General features: G+C 45.6%; 1 protein-coding gene across 1 annotated transcript in view; it reads right to left on the bottom strand.

The window, feature by feature from the left end:
- Positions 1–6,757, bottom strand: part of cadm2b (cell adhesion molecule 2b) — a gene marked incomplete at its 3' end in the record, with an annotated part of 127,417 nt that extends 120,660 nt beyond the window's left edge. The window contains exon 1 of the mRNA XM_084466501.1: positions 6,675–6,757. Within this exon, the coding sequence (XP_084322627.1) occupies positions 6,675–6,735 (61 nt within the window). The 5' untranslated portion in view covers positions 6,736–6,757. The remainder of the gene's footprint in view (positions 1–6,674) is intronic.
- Between the last annotated feature and the right edge of the window lie 15,105 nt (positions 6,758–21,862).

The following is a 21,862-nucleotide window of genomic DNA, read 5'->3' as shown; positions in this document are numbered from 1 at the left end:
CTCCTCTCCGTCTGTTATTCTTCTCCTCCTCCTCTCTTCCCTTGATCTCTATCTCTTTCAATCTTCTCTCCTCTACTCTCCTTCTCTCTCCCTCTCCCTCTCCCTCCCTCACTCTCCTCCTCCTCCCCCCCCCCCCCCCCCTCCCTGGGCTTAGTAGCTCTCCGTCTCTCTTCACAGCGGAGCGCGGCCTGTCTGCCAGCTCCAGCTCCACATCGCTATGCAGCACTCGTCCCCCTTGCTGATCTCCTTTATGAGGACACCAGCCCCCAGCCCCACCCCCACTTTCATCCACCACCTTCCTTCCCCACCTTTATCTCCTCCACCTACATCCTCCCCCTCCATCTTCCTCCTCCACCTTCATCTTCTTCACCTCGCTATTCTATTATTCACTTCCTCCTCCACCCTTCCACATTCAACCTCCTCCTCCCCCACCTTTATCTTCTGCACCTTCCTCCTCCACTTTCAGCTCCTCCACCTCTATCTTTATCCTCACACACACCTTCCTACTCCACCCTCCCCGGCTTATGCGCCTGCCGTTGGCACTTAACGGTTTTTAAGAGGCCATGCAAGGCTTTTATTTATTTATTAATAACAATTTTAAAGAGGTCAACATAAGGATGTAAACATTACTAATTCGATCGCCAAACACTTTGAATCCAGTTAGAATTAAAGTTTGGTTGATGTTTCATAAAACAGGCCCTAGGAAAATGAAAACAATGACACTTATCTAGACTCTAGAGTGGTTGAAAGTTAAAGTCTTCTATTTACAGATGTGCAGCAGTCAATCTGAACGTTGAAATACTCTAAATAATATTGTGTGAATGGTGTAAAAATAAATACACAGAAATGTTAAAGTAGGGTAAAGAAAGTCTCAAGTTTCAGCCCTTATGTTTGAGCATATCTGCCTTTTATAGGGCCACCTATAAAAGGCACCATTATCTTGTCAACACACAACACACAAAAGGGCGGGGGGGGGGGGGGGGAGGGGGGGGGACATGTTGAGTTGGCATGACCACCCTCCAGACTGCCATCATCCACTTCTGTGGTCACCAAAACATCAACAACAGAACAACCTCTTGGATCCCATCGAGGAAAAACACAAACAAGCAAACATGGCGTCTATAGGCGACACATCAAACGCCATAAAAAGAAACTACAATCACAGGCCGACGGGGGGGGGTCAAGGACCCACGCACAGCGCCGGCCAATATTCCCAACAGAGAATATTAACTTTGTCTGCGGAGGTGACAGCAGGAGCAATGTGTGGGGAGAGGAGGGAGGGAGGCAGGGAGGCAGGGACGGGCTGAATGAGATTCAGGGGACAGGGTCTGTATCAGCAGGGGGGAGGGGACCTGAAGCCCACTTCAGCAGAGATGAGGGCCAACGAAAGATTGGGGAAAGGTCAGCACTTGAGTAACACATCAAATGAAACATCGGCTTCGTCTGGCGGGAATGCGCACGGCGATGGAGACGGCCGCCATTAGTCTGCCAGTTACTCCCGGAGCGTAAAGTTGTTGAGACAAAAGCACAGCAAAGCTATAGCTTGGTAATCCGTCCTGCAGCTCACTGGCTGAAAACAAACCATGGTATATCAGTAAATATTTCAAATATTTATGGGAATATATAACTGCATGATGCGGAGGTTCTTGCTCTAAACCTGCGATTGTCAACTGGATTTTGATAAGTCTGCATCATCGGTTTGAATCTATATAAGCGACACGACCGAATATGAGGAATCAGGGGACAGGATGTGTGATGTGTCAGTCAGAAAGATTTCCAATTTCTTGCCACCTGGTGGTGGTGGAACTCCCCTATGGAATAATAACAATAATAAAACCAATATCAAAACTCGCACAAAACTCTGGGTCAAACTGCCGTGAGGTTAGGAAGAAAAACCTGGTTTCTATGGTTCCCAGACTCCATGGTTACCTGGAGCCGAGGTTAAATAACACCTTATCCAAATACACTGGATAAAAGCTTGTCCATACGTCTGTGACTGACCCTGTACCTACACAGCCAGCTCTAATCACCCTTAACACCCCCCCCCCTCCCAAAAGAACCTGTTTGATTTACAGCCTAAGGAAAGGAGATTGGAGATGTTGCTCCAAATACATCTCCATAGCTTATTCTCCCCCAGCCCCAGCCCGAACACAAACCTGGATGAGATATCATCTGTGCTGCCCTGATTCATGTAACAAGATTAATTTGACATTCATTTACAATCAATCCTCTGCGCTCGTTGTTTAATGAGCAAAACATTTCCAGTCCCCATAAAACACAGGTGCTGCGATAAATATGCACAGACAAACATTACGCCACAGCGCAACACCCACTATGACACATTTGACACATGCTGCTTGAGAAAGCAGGCAAAACTCAAAAGAAACCGGGTCATATCAACTTTAGGAACTTAATTGTCATGAGAAGTCTGTCAAACTCCAGTGTTTCAACCAGGGCCACTTGACAGACACACACACACACACACAGACAGAGACAGAGACAGAGACAGAGAGAGAGACTAGAGAGACTAGAGAGAGACATACAGACGAGAGAGAGGGATATAGAGACACTGTGACAAAGAGCATGGCAAAGGGAGAGTGACAGCTGGAAGAATGGTGGAGGACGAAGAGAGGTGGCTAATCTTTTAGTCCGTTCCCCACTTGTCTTGAAGCACGGGACCCTGGCTCCGGGCTTATCCCAGCGGACTTGTATCCGTCGGGTGCTCACTGGCTCTGGTTTATTCATATCTATATCTATATTTATATCAATAAATATCCATACTCGGGGGGGGGGGGGGGGGGGGGGGAGAGAGCAGCCAGCAGGTCTCGGTCCAGTGGCAGGCAGCCAGCTAAGAAGCTCTCTGCTGGGGACGGGGCCATTCCTCGACAGCCCGGCATGGGGGACCCCGGCCCTTGAATGTAAAGCATCTCCCCTCCCCTCCCCTCTCTCGCTCTCTCTCTCGATCGCCCGGTCCCGCCGTCCCCCCGCGCCGCCTGATCATTCAGACTCCGGGGGGATGACAGGTGACGTGGGAAGGTGTGCTCTGGGATGAGGTCCGATATGTATTCAGCTGCAGGGATCACAGGAAGCCTCCGGCCAAAATAAATAAATCTGTTTGACCTTAAAAGGACAACAGAGGACTTAGAGACTCTCTCTCTCTGTGTGTGTGTGTGTGTGTGTGTGTGTGTGTGTGTGTGTGTGTGTGTGTGTGTGTGTGTGTGTGTGTGTGTGTGTGTGTGTGTGTGTGTGTGTGTGTGTGTGTAAATTTCACTCAACAGATCAGAGGATAAGTGTTTCCATCACAGGAAGTACATCACAGGAAGTACCCCAAGTAACCTTTATGAAGTGCCTCTAATTTTTTTATATTATTATCACATTTCTGAATGCTACAAAATCAAACATTATATAATAGTCCACATATTTGGCATCGAGACACAAGGTACATTTATTTCAAGTATTCAACTCTGGTCTAGATAAAACCTGTAAATACCTGTAAATCAAGGTAATGCTTTTGGTGGACGTTTTTGGTTTCAAAGCAAATAATTTTACTGAAATATTTAGGCCAATGGGTAATTTAGTTAGTAGAAATATATTTTTTATTATATTTTGAGCACATGTCAGTGTTCCTAAGGGATGGGATAATGATATATATTGTGTACTTGGGTAGGTATAGAATTTAATGACTACCATTATAATTGCCTCTTTTTGGCCCCAACTGGATTTATTGCCCAGAAATCATTATTTAATCCAACATCTGGATTTCCTTAAACAGTATGGTCATATTTATGGTATCTGTGTGGATGTATAAAAATAAAATGTGTTTGAATATTCAAAGAATGTTACTCTGGTCTTGAATCCTAATGAATCACGAAAATGTGTAAGTTCTTCCAAAATGAAGACCACATGCAATATATCATCAGAAATAATGAAAAAGACGTGGATTGGATTTATTTTGTGTTTACAGACCCTTTTGTTTGGCCTTTGGTTTGACCGTCACTATCCACTATTGTACTGAAACACACACACACACACACACAGGGTTCCATTGAACCCAACTGCCATCTGCCAACTGCCATTTTATAAAATGTCTGAAGAGAAACGAGTGGATGGGCTGGATAAGACCAAAACCAGTTTGAGTCTCCCTGAGGAGGAGGCCGCAGCAGGGCTGAGGGCTGGAAGGGGTGACTGGGTGAGGGGGCGCCATCAGGCCTGGGGAGACCTTCATGAGGATGATGATGATGATGATGGGTAGTGTCAGGGTGGTCAAGGTGCAAGTCTACACCTGAAGCGTGATGACCACCAGGTCGGCTCCTCTCTTCCAACAGCCCGCCCGGCCTCACCAGCTACAGCCAGGCAGCGGGGGCCGAAAGCAAGGCTAGGTTTCACACGGCTAGTAAGCATTAGCAGACCCGTGGGCTACTCTCACATAGGGATCCAACACAGAAGCGGTTTACGTGCGGTGTGAACATCAAGTCAACGTTTTTAGACCACCACAGTGCCAAAGACGTCGTGATGAGTGGGGCGGGGTGTGGGCGCGTGGCGGCTCGGAGGCTGTTCCACTCACAGCTGAAAAGGTTCTGGGTTCACAGACTCAGTGTAACGGCGGTCGTGAGCTTAATCTACCCCATAGCTTTGGATGAAAGTGTCTGACAGATGACTTGACACAAAGAACCCATTCATTTATACTGCGGTGTATTCAGTATGGAAATAATAGGCCATACATTGTAAAGAGTATCGATTATTATATAATATATGCAGCAAAGTCACTTCCACGCGCCACCTAGCTGACTTTGACTGGGCTCCTCGCAGACACGGACGCAGAGTGGTGGTGGTGGGAAACGGGTATATTATAAAAGTCTGTAGACAATGAAACGTGACATGTCGCCATGCAGGAGATCTCTCCCTGAGTGTGTGTGTGTGTGTGTGTGTGTGGTGATGGCTGGTTGAACCTGTGCACATTGATTACTCAATGTGCAACAGGTGTGCAGCCTCACCCAGCCCCAGAGTCCAATCAGTCTGACTCGGGCCAGGCGAGGCTGCTTAAACCAGCCGTCCTCCACACACACACACACCAGCAATATCTTTACAATTCAGAGGCCCATTGTTCAACTTTACACTTTCCTTCCTGAAACTCAGTCAATCCTGGACATGGTATAGAATTACTCACATGATTTGTAAAATAAAGGTATCTTTAGGTATTCAAGTGTGGTATCACAATGTTAAAGTCACACAGGGCATCAACGCATTATGCAACTCTAAGCCCTCTTAAGAGAGGGATGAACCTTTAGATGGAAGCCAGAAGAGGGGTCCCACCTTCCAGGGATGGTCCACAGAAGGACATGTATACTTATATCACGTTGATTGTGCATCGATAGGCACAGACCGAATACTGGCTGCCGGATGTTTTGAAGTAAAAGGCGACCAAAATAAAATGACTCACTGCAAAGCAGCCCAACATGATTCATCCATCTTGTATAATACAGCAAACATAACCACAACCCATATAACAATGAGACATGAGACGGCCCGTCACGCCCGTGCCCCCCAACAGTCACTGACCACGGGGCAGGTCGCGACGCGGTGGTCTGCATGGAGGCTCATAGCGCGCACCTCGGTTCCATAGTAGAAAACGCAATCATATGCAATTCCACTCGGCGCGCTTGGTGCACACAGGCCCATGCAAGCACACCAAGACCACCACCATCCACCACACCTCCACCCCCCACTATTGCTGACTTGGTGGCTCTTCAGCTGCTTGTGTGTGTGCAGTAGCAGCCTGCAGGGCGGTGGCTGCCAGCCGCCTTGTCCGCGACCCGGGACGTTCGCTGGGGAGTTGTCCCGAGTTTACGGTGACGTGAACCACACAAGAGAGAGATGGGCACTATCTGCCGTCTGTGTGCGTGTGCATTCGACACCGCAACTCATAGGACTATGAGGGATTCGCACTCCTGACAGCGAATAGGCGACACGAGTCGACATTGGTCATCTGTACTTTTAGGACCACTGAACACGAGCAGCACCACAATAACGCGAACAACACAACAACGTCTGAACGAAAGGAGAAATAAAAGATTATCAGTAGGATAATAAATCGGTAGGAGGACGACTGCGGCACAAGGTGATATTTCACTGCATAACGGGATGAAGGACCGCGATGTTATGCACAAACCCCATTTGGAACTTAGATCTCATGCTTGGAGAATATAACAACCATGTAGGATGAGCAGACAGACATAAAAACACACAAACAAATGCCCCGACCAAGACAACGTGTCCCCCCCCCCCCCATCACCTCTCTACCTCTCTCCCCGTGTACACACCGTCTCTGCACCATTCAAAACAACTAACTCCCCAAAAACTCTGCGTGGTCATCCGGACGCTTCCAGAAGGCGACCGCACAATAATCGCATCCAAGTTAGGAAAAACTTGGGATCCCTTGGCGTATCGCTCGTGGCGCCGCACTGCCAAGTTACCTGCGCCAATGTCACATGACCGTAAATCAAGTCGTTATGGATGCACACGGGGTTGGTCCTGTCGCCGGACACAAGGCGCCATAAGTTACAGACGAGCGATAAACAGGAGCCCTGCTGCGGGTGCGAGTTGTGTGCTCAGGTCAGGTGTGACGGAATGGTGATGGTCACCGCACCGCACCACGCCCGTACCGCGGAGCTCACCTTTAAAGACGCTGGACCAGAGGCCGAGGAGGACGAGGACCACCCGCTGCTGGACAATCATCTTCCTCTGCTTCTTCTTCTTTTCTTCTTTTTCTTCTGTTTCTGCTCGTTGGTTCCTTCACAAATCACCGGGACACTCCACTACTCGCGCTGGTCTCCTCCGCTTGTTCTCCTCCACTGCTGCCGCGGTTCTGCTCGGGATGAGTTTATTCCGGGTACGCGTGCAGTTCCGAACTAACAGTCGAAGTTACAACATGGGGAATCTCCGTGTGCGTGCGTGCGCTCTGTGGTTCGCTGGGTGATGCAGCTGTGCACGCGCTCGCGGATGCCCGGTTGCAGTGGCAGGTCGCCGTGTTCGTCGTAACAGGACGGAGGAGACGCTCGTGGACAAAGTGCAGCTCCCCACTCCGCTCTGTGTTCTGTCTCTCTATCTCTCTCTCTGCAGAGCGCAGGGTCTCTCCCACGTGACTGGCTGATGAGGGCTCCCCGCCAATAGGAAACACCTCGAGATAGTTTGGATCCGTGGCAAACGGTCAGAATAAGAACAAGAATAAGTGCAACAGAGTGTACACATCACTCACGACCAACCTGCGCAGCGCCAATACACACACATTGCACACACCTTAAAAAACACATACGCCCAAGCATGCACGCACGCACACACACACACACACACACACACACACACACACACACACACACACACACACACACACACACACACACAAAGGCATGCATGCGCACACATGCAGTGCACACACACACACACACACACACACACACACACACACACACTCAACCTTTCTCTTGCACACACATACACACACACTTTCTCTTTCATACACACACACAAACTTTATCTTACACACACACACACACACACACACACACACACACACACACACACACACACACACCAGAGAGGCCAATATGGCTGGACATCACTCTTCTTCTAATTTTGCCCAGGATGGAGGGAGTGTGTGACCGTCCCGCCTTAAGACAGAGAGATGGCTTTCTAACATTTTACACATGGTTCAATTTGTGAGCCCCCCACACTCCATTCTCCACACAGACAAGCTCTTCGATGGCGTTCCCATCGGGGAGAGATGTGCTGACCTTGCCTTATCACCTGAGAAAAGCTATGCACCTGAAAATATACCTTGTAAACTCAAACATTGTCACACACATCCAGTCTTTGAGGGCTGATAGGACTGCTACTGTCTATTAAGGCATTGCCTTGTTTGACTGCTGATATCCATTTTGTATTTTTCAACAGGAAACATGCTGACATGCGTTCGTAGCTGTGGGGGAAGTCATGTAGTCTTGTATTTGACTCCAGCAGGCGGATAAGGGGTCGCATGCTCTTATTTTGTACAGCAGGTGGACCCATCCCCCCCCCCCCCCCCCCTTTTCAGCTCAATTCAAAGTAAGAGTCCTGCTTACCATATGCCTTTACACTGACATTTTCTGTTCCAGCAAAGGCACCTGAGAGGTGGGTGTGAGGTCTTCCACACAATCTATACTAACTAGTACAGAAGCAGCAACTTACAGTGAATTCAGATGCAGTTCATTGTGGAGAAACTAGGGGTTAGGGGGCATCTTGCTACAGGATGCCTGCAGATTAGGCTGAGGACATCGGGAATCGAACCCAGTACCTTTCAATCTGGAAGTCCACTCCAGTGTCCTGACCTCTGCTTACTAACGGGGGATATGTAAAACACATTGACTTGGAGGAAAGATGTTTCTCTCATCTCACCTCAAGTTTCTCTCATCTCACCTCATTACCTTCCATAGAGCAGTATCAGTTTACGTTACACGTTTCAAATATTGCTTTGTTAAATTCTTTGTCAAAAATGAATTCCATATTTATTTCCCTTGTCGTGGTTGTTGTTCTTCTTCTTCTGGTTGTAATCTTAATCTTCTCGTTCCTGGGACTGGCATACACAGGAAGTACAATACCAAAACTTGGGTGGCGTTAGACTTGGCTAACGTGCCAATTTATTAACCTTTCTCAGCCTACATGAACATGATGATGTTTAACCTGGAAGATATTAAATAGAACGTGTGTTTACAGTAACACCACCCTTGACTCATGTCGTTCTCTTGGGAAAGGCAGCCACACTCTCTCTCCTTTATATTAGTTGTAGTTATCAATTGCCAAAACCTGAAGATATTAGCAATTGATTCCTGTCAAGTGTGTGTTTGTTTGTGTATGAGACAGGGAGTGAGTGTGTGTGTGTGTGTGTGTGTGTGTGTGTGTGTGTGTGTGTGTGTGTGTGTGTGTGTTTTTTTTGTGTGTGTGTGTGTGAGTTTTTTTGTGTGTGTCTTTGTGTGGGTGTTTGTGTGTGTGTGTTTCCCAGCATCCTGCTATGTGATGAGTCGAGGACACAAACCGTGGCTGCATTCCAAAAGTCTGTCTATAGCGATGTGCCTCACGCTCCCTGCTAAATCTCCAGATGTTTTCCACGATCTCCATTGTACCCAATGTTCCAATTGTCAGCTGCTAGACAAGATGCTTAATCGCCTGCTGAATCCTCTAGGGGGCCGAAGATTCATCAGTGTGTTCTTACAGGGAGAGTTTTAGCCAATTTGACCATGCCATCCTACATGTACATTTCATGCCAGCATATGGCGACATACAGCAATCATATTAGCAACAGCAATTCAAAGTGTGAAGGTCGTGATTGGACGGATCCACATTGACTTTCATGACGCGGAAGAAGCTCAGCCATCTCAATCGCTCTCAATTCCACATTGCTCTTCTATCGTGCTGCTTCTCTAAGCTTATGCTTTGGAATCCAGCCCGCCTCTTGTGGCCAGACATGCTCTCTGATGCTCTATTGTGTAATGATACTATGACAGTAGAGAATACTGCAATTCTACCCTCTCACAGAACAGAAGAGCGTGTTGGAAATTACTTTTTTGTATACTAGATATTAACTGCAAATTCTTATTTCTGCCACTAATACTACAATTACGACTAAAACCACTATCATCACCAACACCACCTTCACCAGCCACACTACTACCTCCACCAGCATCAGCATCGCTCTAAATGACCAACCCCTCCACCATCACCTCCGCCACCACTACCTCCAACACCAGCCACAGCATCACTCTACATCACCACTACTACCTCCACCAGCACAAATCTACATCACCAACAACTCCGCCACCACCTCCACCACCACCAACCCCACTACCACCTCCACCACCACCAGCCCCACTACCACCTCCACCACCCCCACTACTACCTTCACCAGCACCAGCTTCACTTTACATCACCACCACCTCCACCACCACCACGACCACCACTCCCACTGCCACCTCCACCAGCACCAGTGTCACTATCTTTATCTTTTTTTTTAAATATATATATATATATAGCACCTTTAAAAACAATTGTTTACAAAGTGCTTTGACAAAAGACATTTAGGAATAGAATAAAAAGACGGCATCACGTAAAAGCAAGTCTATAAAAATGTGTTTTAAGAAGTGATTTAAAAGAGGCTACTGATTCAGCAAGCCTTATCTCCGTGGGCACTACCACCTCCACATCAACACCACCACCAGCACCACCACTACAACCTCCACCAGCACCACCAGCACCTCAACCGCCACCACCTCCACCACCACTCCAACCTCTGTCACTACCACCCCCACCACCACTACTACAACGACTACCATCAGCAACCACAGCAAAAAAAACAACATCATCAACAACAAATTTCGAAGATGTTTTCTCTTGCAATGCATATTCATGTTTACCCTGTCTGCCTAGTGAAACCCTTCCTAATGCAGGGTGTTCAGAGTTGGAGCTCACGTCCCTGATAGCCTATGGCAGCTGCTGTTCTCACAGACCACTGCATAGGCAATGGCTTTGTTTCAGGAGCTAGCCACCGCGCAAGATGGAGCACCACTTGCATAGTGCTGAGAGAGGCCAAAACCCTTCGCGCACGACGACCGGGCACCGCAAACCACTTTAGCCCCAACATTGGCAATCTCTGATTCATTTTAAAGGGACCTTGTTTTTGTTTGTGTTTGTGTTATGGTGACTTGATCTTGTTTTCCTGCCTTCACCAAAACAACAAGCTCATTAGTCATTAGCATGCAGCTGCTGTCTAACGTCCAAACCTGACACATCTGTTGTCATGACACGTGCAGCATCTTCTCCCCTCGCTCATTAAAAAGTAAAATACCAAAATGGCAGGTCATCCGCCAGCCACGCACCGACGCGTTGCCATTTCACCATCAACATCGCATTTAGAGCGAGACTTGCTAAATAATAAACTTTTAATTTGAATGTCACTTTTTAACATTTAACGATCTCAGCCCAGACGCATTGTAAATATCGTTTTAATGTGTGATTATGATTTTCTTTACTTTTTTTTTTATAAATGACTCGATATGAAATTAATCAGGTGTGTCATTTTGAAACCCCGGGCGATTCACTTTGGCTACAACGGCGCGGTGTTGGTTGTCGATGGTGGTCGTGGTTTTGGATGTCTTCAGTCGTTGTTTACGAGAGAATGAAGATGGCGGTGGCTGCTCAGCCCATCAGCATTCCCGGCGCCTCCTTCGCTTATCTTCGCATAACTACACATCCTGGTCATGAATCCCGAGTCCATCCGACCATCTGTTCCCTACTGCCAATCTAGCCTGCGTGCCAGATACATACACACTCACAAACACACACATACACACACACCAACTCCACGCCCTCCCCCCCCCCACACACACACACACACACACAGACACAACCCACCTCACCACCCCCCCCCCCCACACACACACACACACACATAACTAACCTCTTACCTAACTTACCTGGGGGGTGGTGTGTGTGTGTGTGTGGTGAGTCACCACACACACACACACACACACACACACCACCACCCATACACAAATAAACGCACAAACATACACAAACACAAACACACAACTTTGTCACATATCTTCTTGTATCGATCTCTCTGTTTGAAACACTCCCCTCCGGCAAGAGGTTGAGGTCTGTCAAGACCAAAACCTCACGCCACAAAAACAGTCTGCAACCGTCTTCCCGTCTGCAACCGGCCTCATCAACAACATCCCCGGACCCCCACTGACACGCACACTACTCCCCCTTCACCCACCACCACACACAGTCATCTGCCTATGATGACAACAAGTTTTGCACTACTTGCATCATTCTGCACAATTGTATCTTTTATTCTAATTATTCTTATTACGGTTCATTTGTATATAGAGTCTTTTTAATTTATTTTATTTTTTATTTTTGGAAATCTTATTGTATTTGGACCACTTGCTTTATTGTTTAGCATTTTTGTTTGTAAATATCATGCGCACTGAAGACCAAGAAACATTCCTCATACGTGAAAATGTATTTGGCAATAAACCTTTTCTGATTTCTGATTTCTGATTTCCCTCTATCTATTTATCTATCTCTCTATCTATCAATACCTTTCCATTCATCTGTCCGTACGTTCTTCACTCCTTCTACCACTATTTCTTCCTCAGGGGCCAGAAAAGAGAGGCTGGATAGTCTGGTGGCTAGGGAGTTTACTCCCAGCAGCCAAGTTCTGGGTTCAAACCTCCCATGTCCACAATAAACCTGAAGCCATCCTTTACCAAAAGGCCCTATTGGCTCCTTAATGACCTGTAGCTCAGTTCACTGGAACTGGAACCAAGTTCTGGGTTGAAACCTCCCATGTCCACAATAAACCTGAAGCCATCCTTTACCAAAAGGCCCTATTGGCTCCTTAATGACCTGTAGCTCAGTTCACTGGAAAACAGTCTGCATACTTCTAGCGGAAAATCCTTTGTAAGACAAATTGAGGTGATTGCGGAGGACACTAACAAACGCACACCTACTGGCTCGAGGGCACTTATGGCTCCTCTTCTTGCGAGATTTTGTAGCTCGCTGAAATCCCAGTAGATGACAGTAATGTGAACATTGTGTGTGATTGGAAAATCAAAGCGGGAGGGATTTGTTTTTATCTGATTTATCCATGGAGACCACAATTGTCTTAACTAATGTAAGGTTCAGTGACTGAACCAAAACCGTTGGGCATGGAGTATTAAACAAGTTTGTCTTTAAAATAGGTTATTCGGTTTCAACAAGCCAAAAAGAAATCGACTTATTTTCATGCAGCCCAGCTTAAGTGTCTTCGACCAATGCTGAATGGCTAAATAGTCAAATAGTTATACCATGTAGCCAGACAACAACAAGGATGCTCAGTGTTTAATTCTGTCTTACGTTATCTTCTGCCTAAGCTTGTTGGTGAGGTCCAAACTAGCGCGCCTAAGGGCCTTTCAAGACAGTAACAAGTAGCAAGCTGTTAGGATGAGTTATGAAGGACCACTGTAAACCAACCTCAACCCTGACAAGGGTTGAGGTTGGTTTACTTTTAAATCACAACATTTGATGGTTACTCGTAAATAAGACTTGCACATTATACATTTTTCTTAATTTGGCTGGGTTAAAGAAGAGCCCAGTGAGAGCAAATAAAAACAGAAAAGAGACAAACTTTGAAAAGTTTTGTTTGGGGGAAATGGTGAAATATCGCCGCTACATTATGCATACCTCATATATAATTCATGCGCAGATTAAATTTTCATTAACGGAACATGATGACTGAGGTACACGCAATCATAAGTTTTGCTCGCATCAAAGTAAAATAAATGGATATGAATTAAGTGATGCCGCTGAGGAAACGCATGCAGACAAACGCTTGGCAGGCCAACGGGCTAGCGGCCGATGGGGCCAGTGGTCACACCGTGAGGTTCTGCGGGTCTAACTGTCTCATGATGTTTAGGCCCTGCTGTCAGACTGTACTCACACAGCTTGCTGTTGCAACGGCGGCAGGGTGAGACGAAAGTGAAACGCGGGCGGCTACTCTGATGCTAACCTTGAATAGAGTCGTGCTATATGTCGGTGTGTCTTAATAATCCGTAGACGGGCGATAACAGGATTTCATATTTTTTCATAACTTCCTCGTTCTCAGAACTCCGAGATGACATGCCAAATCCTTTGACGATATTGAAACATGTGTGTGTGTGTGTGTGTGTGTGTGTGTGTGTGTGTGTGTGTGTGTGTGTGTGTGTGCTTGTGTTTGTGTGTGTGTGTGTGTGTGTGATAGGGAGAGGGAGAGACAGACCGCGTATTGTGTGTGTGTATGGTGTGGATTGGTGTAGGTGTGTGTGTGTGTGTGTGTGTGTGTGTGTGTGTGTGTGTGTGATAGGGAGAGGGAGAGACAGACCGCATATTGTGTGTGTGTGTATGGTGTGGATTGGTGTAGGTGTGTGTGTGTGTGTGTGTGTGTGTGTGTGTGTGTGTGTTAGCGCGTTCTGTTTCCTGTCAATCTCACGGGACCTGGTGGCGTTCTGCCAACCAGGCAGTCGTCGTGCCAACACCATCGCAAACATCAGAAATATATTTTTTTTTCACATTTGTTGCCTTCCAATTATTTTTCCCAATAAGAGCATTGTTTATAATGTCACTTTAAGACACAGCAGCCTGTATTCCCCATTACAAAAGCACAGGTTTCAAAATTAAATCTGTGAAGTCAAGCTGTGAACTTTGAACAAAACTATTATTATTATTTAACATTATTATTTAACCAGATAAAATTTATTCCCAGATGGGAAATCCTGGTGTGACGGCAGAAAATACTGAGATGTAAATAAAGTAGTGAATATTAGATAACAATCTTAAATGTGTGTAAAAAATACAGCCGTTATACTTGCGTGGAACAGTTGATCCTTTATATGCAAAATACATGTGTGTTGACTCTTGTTTTACTTTGAATTTGACTTTTATCCCCTGGCACAGCAACATCTGTTTTAGAGGTGAATTTGCCTTTTTTTAGCTAATGGCTAATTCCCCTCTAAAGTCTATTAGTAGGGTGCAGGGCCTTCTGCTACTCAGACTGTGCGGCTAATTTTAGACGACTCCCCCGTGCCTCTTCATGTAAAACAAGGTGAAACTAAATCAACTTTCAACACATTTCCCCGCCAAAACACTCCAAAACTGTAGCTGTCGTAATTTAAAAAAAAAAAACGCAATTCACGAGGGGACTTTGACAGTTGGATACGTTCTTACACAGTTGTAAAGTTTTCATATTAAAGCACTGCACAACAATGTTTTCTCGGTAGATAACACTGATTTCCCCCGGGTGCAGACGACCTCTCAGCGGCGGAACAAAAGAGGAAAATAACATGATTAGTGCTCTTGTGTCCTCTGTCCGGCTCAATCAGATCTCATTTTATTGATAAATATTCCAAAAACCATTGTAAGATTTGAGGAGTTCTCACAATGGACACCGCGGAGGAGGAGACAAGAAGAAACAACTATTTTTTTTAGGGGACTGTTTGTCTACAACCAATCAAATTTTGACAATTTCTCCCAATGAAATGTCAGGGACTGACCTGGAGACAAGCTTGTCCCACATCGTCGACTCTCCCGCGCTTCCAGGGAGCGGGTTCATGGATCAAACCTATTACCAATACCGTCTGTATTTGTCGGGGAAATTGGGAGAGGAAGTCACCTGACAAAAATGATGTGTTATTTCCGCAAAGGTTACGAGATTCATCAAATTGCTGTCAACTGACGAAGGGGGAAAGCACCGATGCTTCTCTCTGCATGCATTGCCCTGGATTTCTCCCAGGAATTTGTCAATTACTGGCTGTGTTCTGGTAGGTGTGCTGTGGCGGTAGCAGTCAGGTTTATATGCTAATGAGCCAGCCAACGGACGCTGTTTGGTTTTTTTTCTCACTTGTGAGGTACACCACAATTAGCCAGGTTACAGATTTATGCTGAGGATTCGAAAAATCGACCCATTTTAATTTTAATTGAAACCCTCGTTTAAAACTGGGCATCGGCAAACACTTCCCTCCCCCTCCTCCGACACCGTGGCCTGACCGCAGACGAACCCATGGTCCGCACACAAAATCAATTAGATCTATGAAAATCAATTAGTCCCCGCGTGTTTTGCTCCTGTTTGCAATAATTACAACCTACCTCACTGCATGTGTGATGTGTGTAGCGGGCCTGTTCGGGTAGACAGGAGGGGCACTGCTGTATGCTGCCCTGGAGGGAGGGGATGGGGGGGGATACCTGCTGGGAGTATAGAGCCTTCGTCACCATCTGCGCCCTCCCAGCCTCGGCTCCCAGAACAGTATACAGCCTTGGTGGAGGGGAGGGAGAGTGAGAGGGTGGGGTGTCTAGGAGGGTGAGGAAAGGGGAGAGTAAGGAAGAGATGAGGGGGGAGGATGGAGGGAGAAGGAGCCTGGGAAGGAGGTGAAGGCAGGCAGGGTTGTGAGAGGAAGAGGAGAATGGTGGGGGAAAAGTGGAGGATGGGGAAGAGGAGGAGGAAGGGAAGAGGATGAGAAGGTGTGGGGGTCCAGGAGAGGGAGGAGGGGTAGAGGATCGAGAGCGTGAAAGAAATAGGTGAGAAGGAGATGATGAAGAGGGTGGGGTGGTGATGGAGAGGAGGGTGAGGGTGGGGAAGGGGGAGGCCGGTGGGGGGAGAAGCAGGTTAGAGGGGGGGGGGGGGAGAGCTATAACGGTCTCTCCTCAACTCCTCCGAGAACAACACAGGTGCCATTAATTGGCTGTCAGCATCAGCTCCCACGCACGGAGCGGAATTTGTTTAAAGAAGAATAAGAATTCCAACTTTCCGTATCATCTCGTCCCTTGTTTATTTTTCTTCTTCACAGCTCATAAATGCGATATATATATTTTTACATTTCCCAGCCTTCAGGGAACATTTGGATGGGCGGGTGGGAGGACGGCCGCATGGGTGAGCCAAGACCAGCCTTCCGAAGATTTTATTATTGTCTTTGTCGGAAACAGACAAAGACATTTTGAATAGAAAGATGTTGTATTATTGAGGTCAATCTGTGTCTTTGTGTTTTCAATGATGACCGCTTTCACAGATCAGCCCGCAGGTTCACACTTATTTAAACAGAGTGAAATAATAATTCTCTCCCTTTTTTAATATTCTTCCAATTTAAGCCATCCGAAACCTTATCCTTCGGAACATTTTCATTTATTTTTTATGTCCTCAGTGCTTTTGTGGACTCGGCCGTCAGGAGACTGAACAGAAAGTGGTTGAAACAGACCAGGACTACAGGTTGAAATTGAACCAGGCCGTATTTCCTGGGTGTTGGGAAACAGCCGTCATGACGTGGTGGCTTAAAGGCAGCCACTTCACAGATCAGAATTCCCACCATGTTTGTCCTCCAAATGTCCTCCACACTTTTCTCCTGCAAAACAAAACCCTATTGAGCTCCTCCACTTCTTGTACTGGATGATTAATAACAACCGGACAACAGTGGCTACTTCACTATGCAGTTTTGAATACACACTAAACTTATTCTGTAGGGGATTTCTTTCTTTTTTTACCAAGGTTGTTATATCCCTCCATTATTAATAACATTTTCTATTCACAGAGATGGACTTCCCCCAATTGAAGTATGATTTAAGAGCACAACATGGCAGAAAACACAGAGCTGATGCATTCCTACAGAAGGAGAGAGCGAGGACTAGTCTGGAGATGCGGAGGGGGGGTAGGCAGCGTCTGAAGTGCTTTTAGACCTCTGCAAGGCTGTGGATACTATAGATCATGTAATTTTAATTAACCACACAGAGAACTGAGAGTCAGAGAGGGAGAGAGAGCCAGAGAGAGAGACACAGAGAGAGATGAAGAGAGCGAGAGAGAGAGAGAGAGAGAGAGAGAGAGAGAGAGAGAGAGAGAGAGAGAGATGGATAGAGAAAGAGACAGGGGGAAGGACAGAGATAGCCAGCGAGAGAGCAGCAGACTCTACCTTTCATGAGAGATATATGGATAACTGATAGATAGATATATAAACATAGAGAGAGGAATCTAAAGAGATGGATGGAGATATGGATGGATGTAGGCTATGGATAGATGACAGAAATAAAGATGATAGACAAAATAAAGATGTATAGATAGATGAACAAACGGATGGACAGACAGACGATGAGACATTCTTTCTCATTTTAATAAAACAGAGGCATTACGGGTATAGGGACCTCCCCTGTGTTCACCCTGTTATTATAGTTATGTGTTCAGGGTCCATTAAACACATTCTCACATATCCAGCTGCTACAGAACACAGCATTGATTACATTTCTCTGTGCCAGAAAACCTGCATTTTAAACATAGTCTCTTCACCCTCCCATCCTCTCGGTTTCTTGCTTGTGCTCTCTCTGTCTCACTACATCTCTTTACTACCTCTCTCCTCCCTCTCCCCCTCTAGCTCTCTCTCCCCCTCTTCGCTATGCTCTCCTTTCTCTCTCTCGCTCTAAATTAATTTCAAAGAGCTATATTTACATGGAAAAGGTACATTGCTAAAGCAGTGTTGAAATTAAACAAAGGTAAGATAAACATGGCAATATATAAACTTTGGAAAATAATACTTGGCTATAAAAATAAACAAAATGTAATAATAAAAATTTGGTCTAGTAGGTCAACTTCCACTCTTAACTGGTTAATTGAAAGCATTTATTATCAGGGTTTTTTTCATGATGACACCAGATAACCACTTTATGAAGTACAACATGAGTTACACAATCTGATCAGCTCAAACGTGGGAGTAAACCATGATTCATAATTGATATTTGTTGTTGTTTGAGTCGAGATTGAAAGCGACTATTTTAATTTATACAGGATAAGTGAACGTTTTGTGTTCCAATAACAAACCAAAATTCTTGAATGATATTAACAGTTTGACATGATAACACATTTGTTTTAATCACACACATTCAATCATTCATGGTAACTGGTTCTTCCCAATTAGCTACATGACCCCTTCTTAAATCTCCTTTGGCACAGACTGTGAATATTTTATGTGAACGGCATGCGATTCGGAAAACATCTGCACCATTTGGTCTTGTATGTTTGATGTACAAATCATTAATTGAGTGTATGTTATACATTGCACACCTTTAAGTAATATATTATACAGACAGATATTTTATTCATCAAGATTTAACCATAACATGCTAGGTACCGTAACATGCTAGGAACCCAAACATGCCCAGGAACCTATGCTAGGTCCCAACACACGCAAGGTACCCAGAGGAACCCTTTATATTGTGAAAGCTCCTAGCCAGTCTAGCACAACATGTTGAGAGCAATATAACATCACTAAATATGCTCAGGTATTCCAAACCTCTGTCCTTGCGAATGTTTTAAGGCCTCTCCACTAAATCAGAATATGACTAAGCTAAGTTTGTCACCATTCAACATCATGAGGTGACAGTGGGAAACCATTTTGTGTCAAATAAACCAATGGCAGCCCTCAGATCTAGGCTATAATTTTCACTCAGGCGAGCATATTAATAGTTTCTTTCACATTTGCCATAAACATCAACTATTTTCCAACAGAGTAATAGGCCTATCAATATTAGTCCATATTTTACCTCCAGTTGTGATGCTGATTTCTTATTACAAGCATAATCTACCCTTTAGTGACATCACAAGTGGAGGTTTCCACCAAGATGTATGGTTGGCAGTTCAACTCCCTAACTTGTGATGTCGATATTAGGTGGAGTTATCAGCTACACACCTGGTGGACAAAATAGGGCCCCTTTAAACTATGAGGGTTAGGGGGGGACATTTCCAAGTAAAACAGGATATTAAGGTGGGGCTGTGAAGTGTACGATGGATCAGAGATGGAAGTGTATTGATTATATTTGATCAGTTATCGCCAGGGGATAGCAGGGTTTCATCAATATAATTAGATTGTTCAAACATCATACATGCATATATACACACTAATTTGTGTCGCAATCACAAAAACATGGTCTGTTTTTGTATGTTTTATAGGCAATTGACGGTCACGGTAATCTATTTTATTATTATTTATTATTTTATTATTTTATGTGTTCATCAACAGAGGCCTTTAGAAGACCCTCAATCAACCTATGATAACAGCGCCTACTGTTTGGTTTGCAGAGCTGCGTTTCAGAGGTGTCAACAGTGTGTAAAATTAAGCATTCATATCTTTACCACGCATAGAGCGTTAAACACAAGCGACGGTGAACCTGGAGAGGGAACTGAATGGTTTGGAATTGAGTCTTGTGATACAAGCGGGAGAACTAATTATAGTTAGTTGCCCTCAGAATCTGATTTGTTTCAGATTTGTTACCCGTCCTTTCTCTCCTGTTCCCAGTAAGTGTGAGAGACAAGTTCCTAGTGTTAATTATTGGGAGAGAATGAGAGCATACACATTGCTTCAGGAGACACACAGAGAGGAAGGGGGGGGCTGTGACTATGACGGGAGTGGCTCATGACATACAGAGGGATCATTTGGTGACTGGAAGGGTTGCCGGTTCGATCCCCGGCTCCTCCTAGCTGAGTGTCGTGGTGTCCCTGAGCAAGACACCTCACCCTACTTGCTCCTGACGAGCTGGCTGTGGCCCTGCGTGGTTGACTGCGCCGTCGGTGTGTGAATGTGTGCATGAATGGGTGAATGTCAGTCAACACTGTAAAGTGCTTTGGATAAAAGCGCTATATAAATGAATTGACCATTTACCTACTGATATAATTCTCCCTGAGCAAGCCTCCGATTAGGATGAGCTGGTTTTTGCCTCCATTCGTGTATGAACTGTGGCAGTACAGGCCAAGTTATAGCCTAAGTAGGCATGCTGTCGGTCTCCATGCCCATGAATGCAAGCATATGTGTTTGCATTTATGGTTAAAAATGTGATAAATGGTAATCGTTATAATGTGAAGATGAAGCATGCCAATAGGGATCTATCTACGACAGCTGTTCACAAAGAATTATCATTTGTGCTCTGACTGGCCACTGTGGTTATCTGGTATATGCCTAAATGAAAGGGGAAAAAAATCAATTATGATTCAAATATAATCAATAAATAAAAATGATAAGATTTACTGATGCACAGACGGTCTTTCTGTTTTTTCATCGTGACATTGCGTGTTAACCTGTGACCTTAAGAGGGAGAAGGAACAATACAGGATCACAGGACAGGAACATTACACGTTTCAGCCCAGGATGTTTTTATTCTTGTCAGGCGGCAGTGCTTTAGTTTTTGTTCAGATGCAGGTCAATAGCAGGTAGAACTCAAGGATCACTACAGGTAGGCTGTGGACATTGGAGATCGAAACAAGGCACTTTCGGCTGGGAGTGAAACACTAGACACTACACAATCGTCTTTCACTCCCCCCCCCTCCCCGAGTGTTAACCACGTTTGCTGACCACAATCGCAAACCACGCAACCCATTTGTCTGGCAGAAAAGATGTGCGGCATTACATGCAGCATTTTCAGAACAGCAAACTATAAAGCCCCAGTGCTGGCGGAGGACTCCTTGTGATGAAGAGCCCCCTGAGGTGGTATCTCTGGATATCACTTGCTTCTGCCTTCTATAATGTCCCTCATTAAAGAGGGCTCTTGTAGCGGTAGAGATGCCCTCTCGTCTCAGCTCCTCCATCCTTGACCTCCGAGTGTGGAGAGAATCTTATCACTTTCTTCTATTAGCGTCATTTCCGCGTGCTTCTTCAATGCCATTAAGGTTATCCTCCTCCTCAAACGCTTGCATTCACCGGAAAGTGGTGTTTTCATTCCAGGAGAATTATGTGTGTTCGGCGAGGCGCGAGTATTTGACAAGTAATTTAAACCCTCCCATCCCAACATGCGAGGTTATTGCATCTTAAACCCAGATTCTCCCGGAATCCGCTTCAAGTGCTACCACCTCCACCTCCCCCTCCTCACCCCAACCCGGTATTTTAATCACAGCGACTCCACCCGCAATAAAAATAGTCTTTAGTATGTTTGGTTTGTATAGCAGCTGTTTTAGAGGTGGCAAAGGTGTGTGTCTTGATGATTATTTTGCTCATACCAATTTCTAACTTTAAACACAACCTAGCCTGCAAAGCAAATGATCTGCCGATGATGATACTGCAATGGAAGGGAACCAGGTGTGAAGGAAACAATACATGCCAAGATCCACATGTATGATGTTTACGCTGATTGCCGCTGGTGTAATTAAAGCCTTCACTTCCTCTACTGTTGCTGCCGTGAGTGACGTGTGAATAAAGTGCACGTACACACACTTCCCATCAGACAAAGGGAGGAAAGGCTGCTTCAGCACCTGTCAATCAATGGGGGGGGGGGGGGGGGGGGGGGTGGCGCTTGT

Source organism: Micromesistius poutassou (genome assembly GCF_964030765.1).
Source record: "Micromesistius poutassou genome assembly, chromosome: 4".
Lineage (NCBI taxonomy): Eukaryota > Metazoa > Chordata > Actinopteri > Gadiformes > Gadidae > Micromesistius > Micromesistius poutassou.
This window is presented reverse-complemented; position numbering and strand designations above follow the sequence as displayed.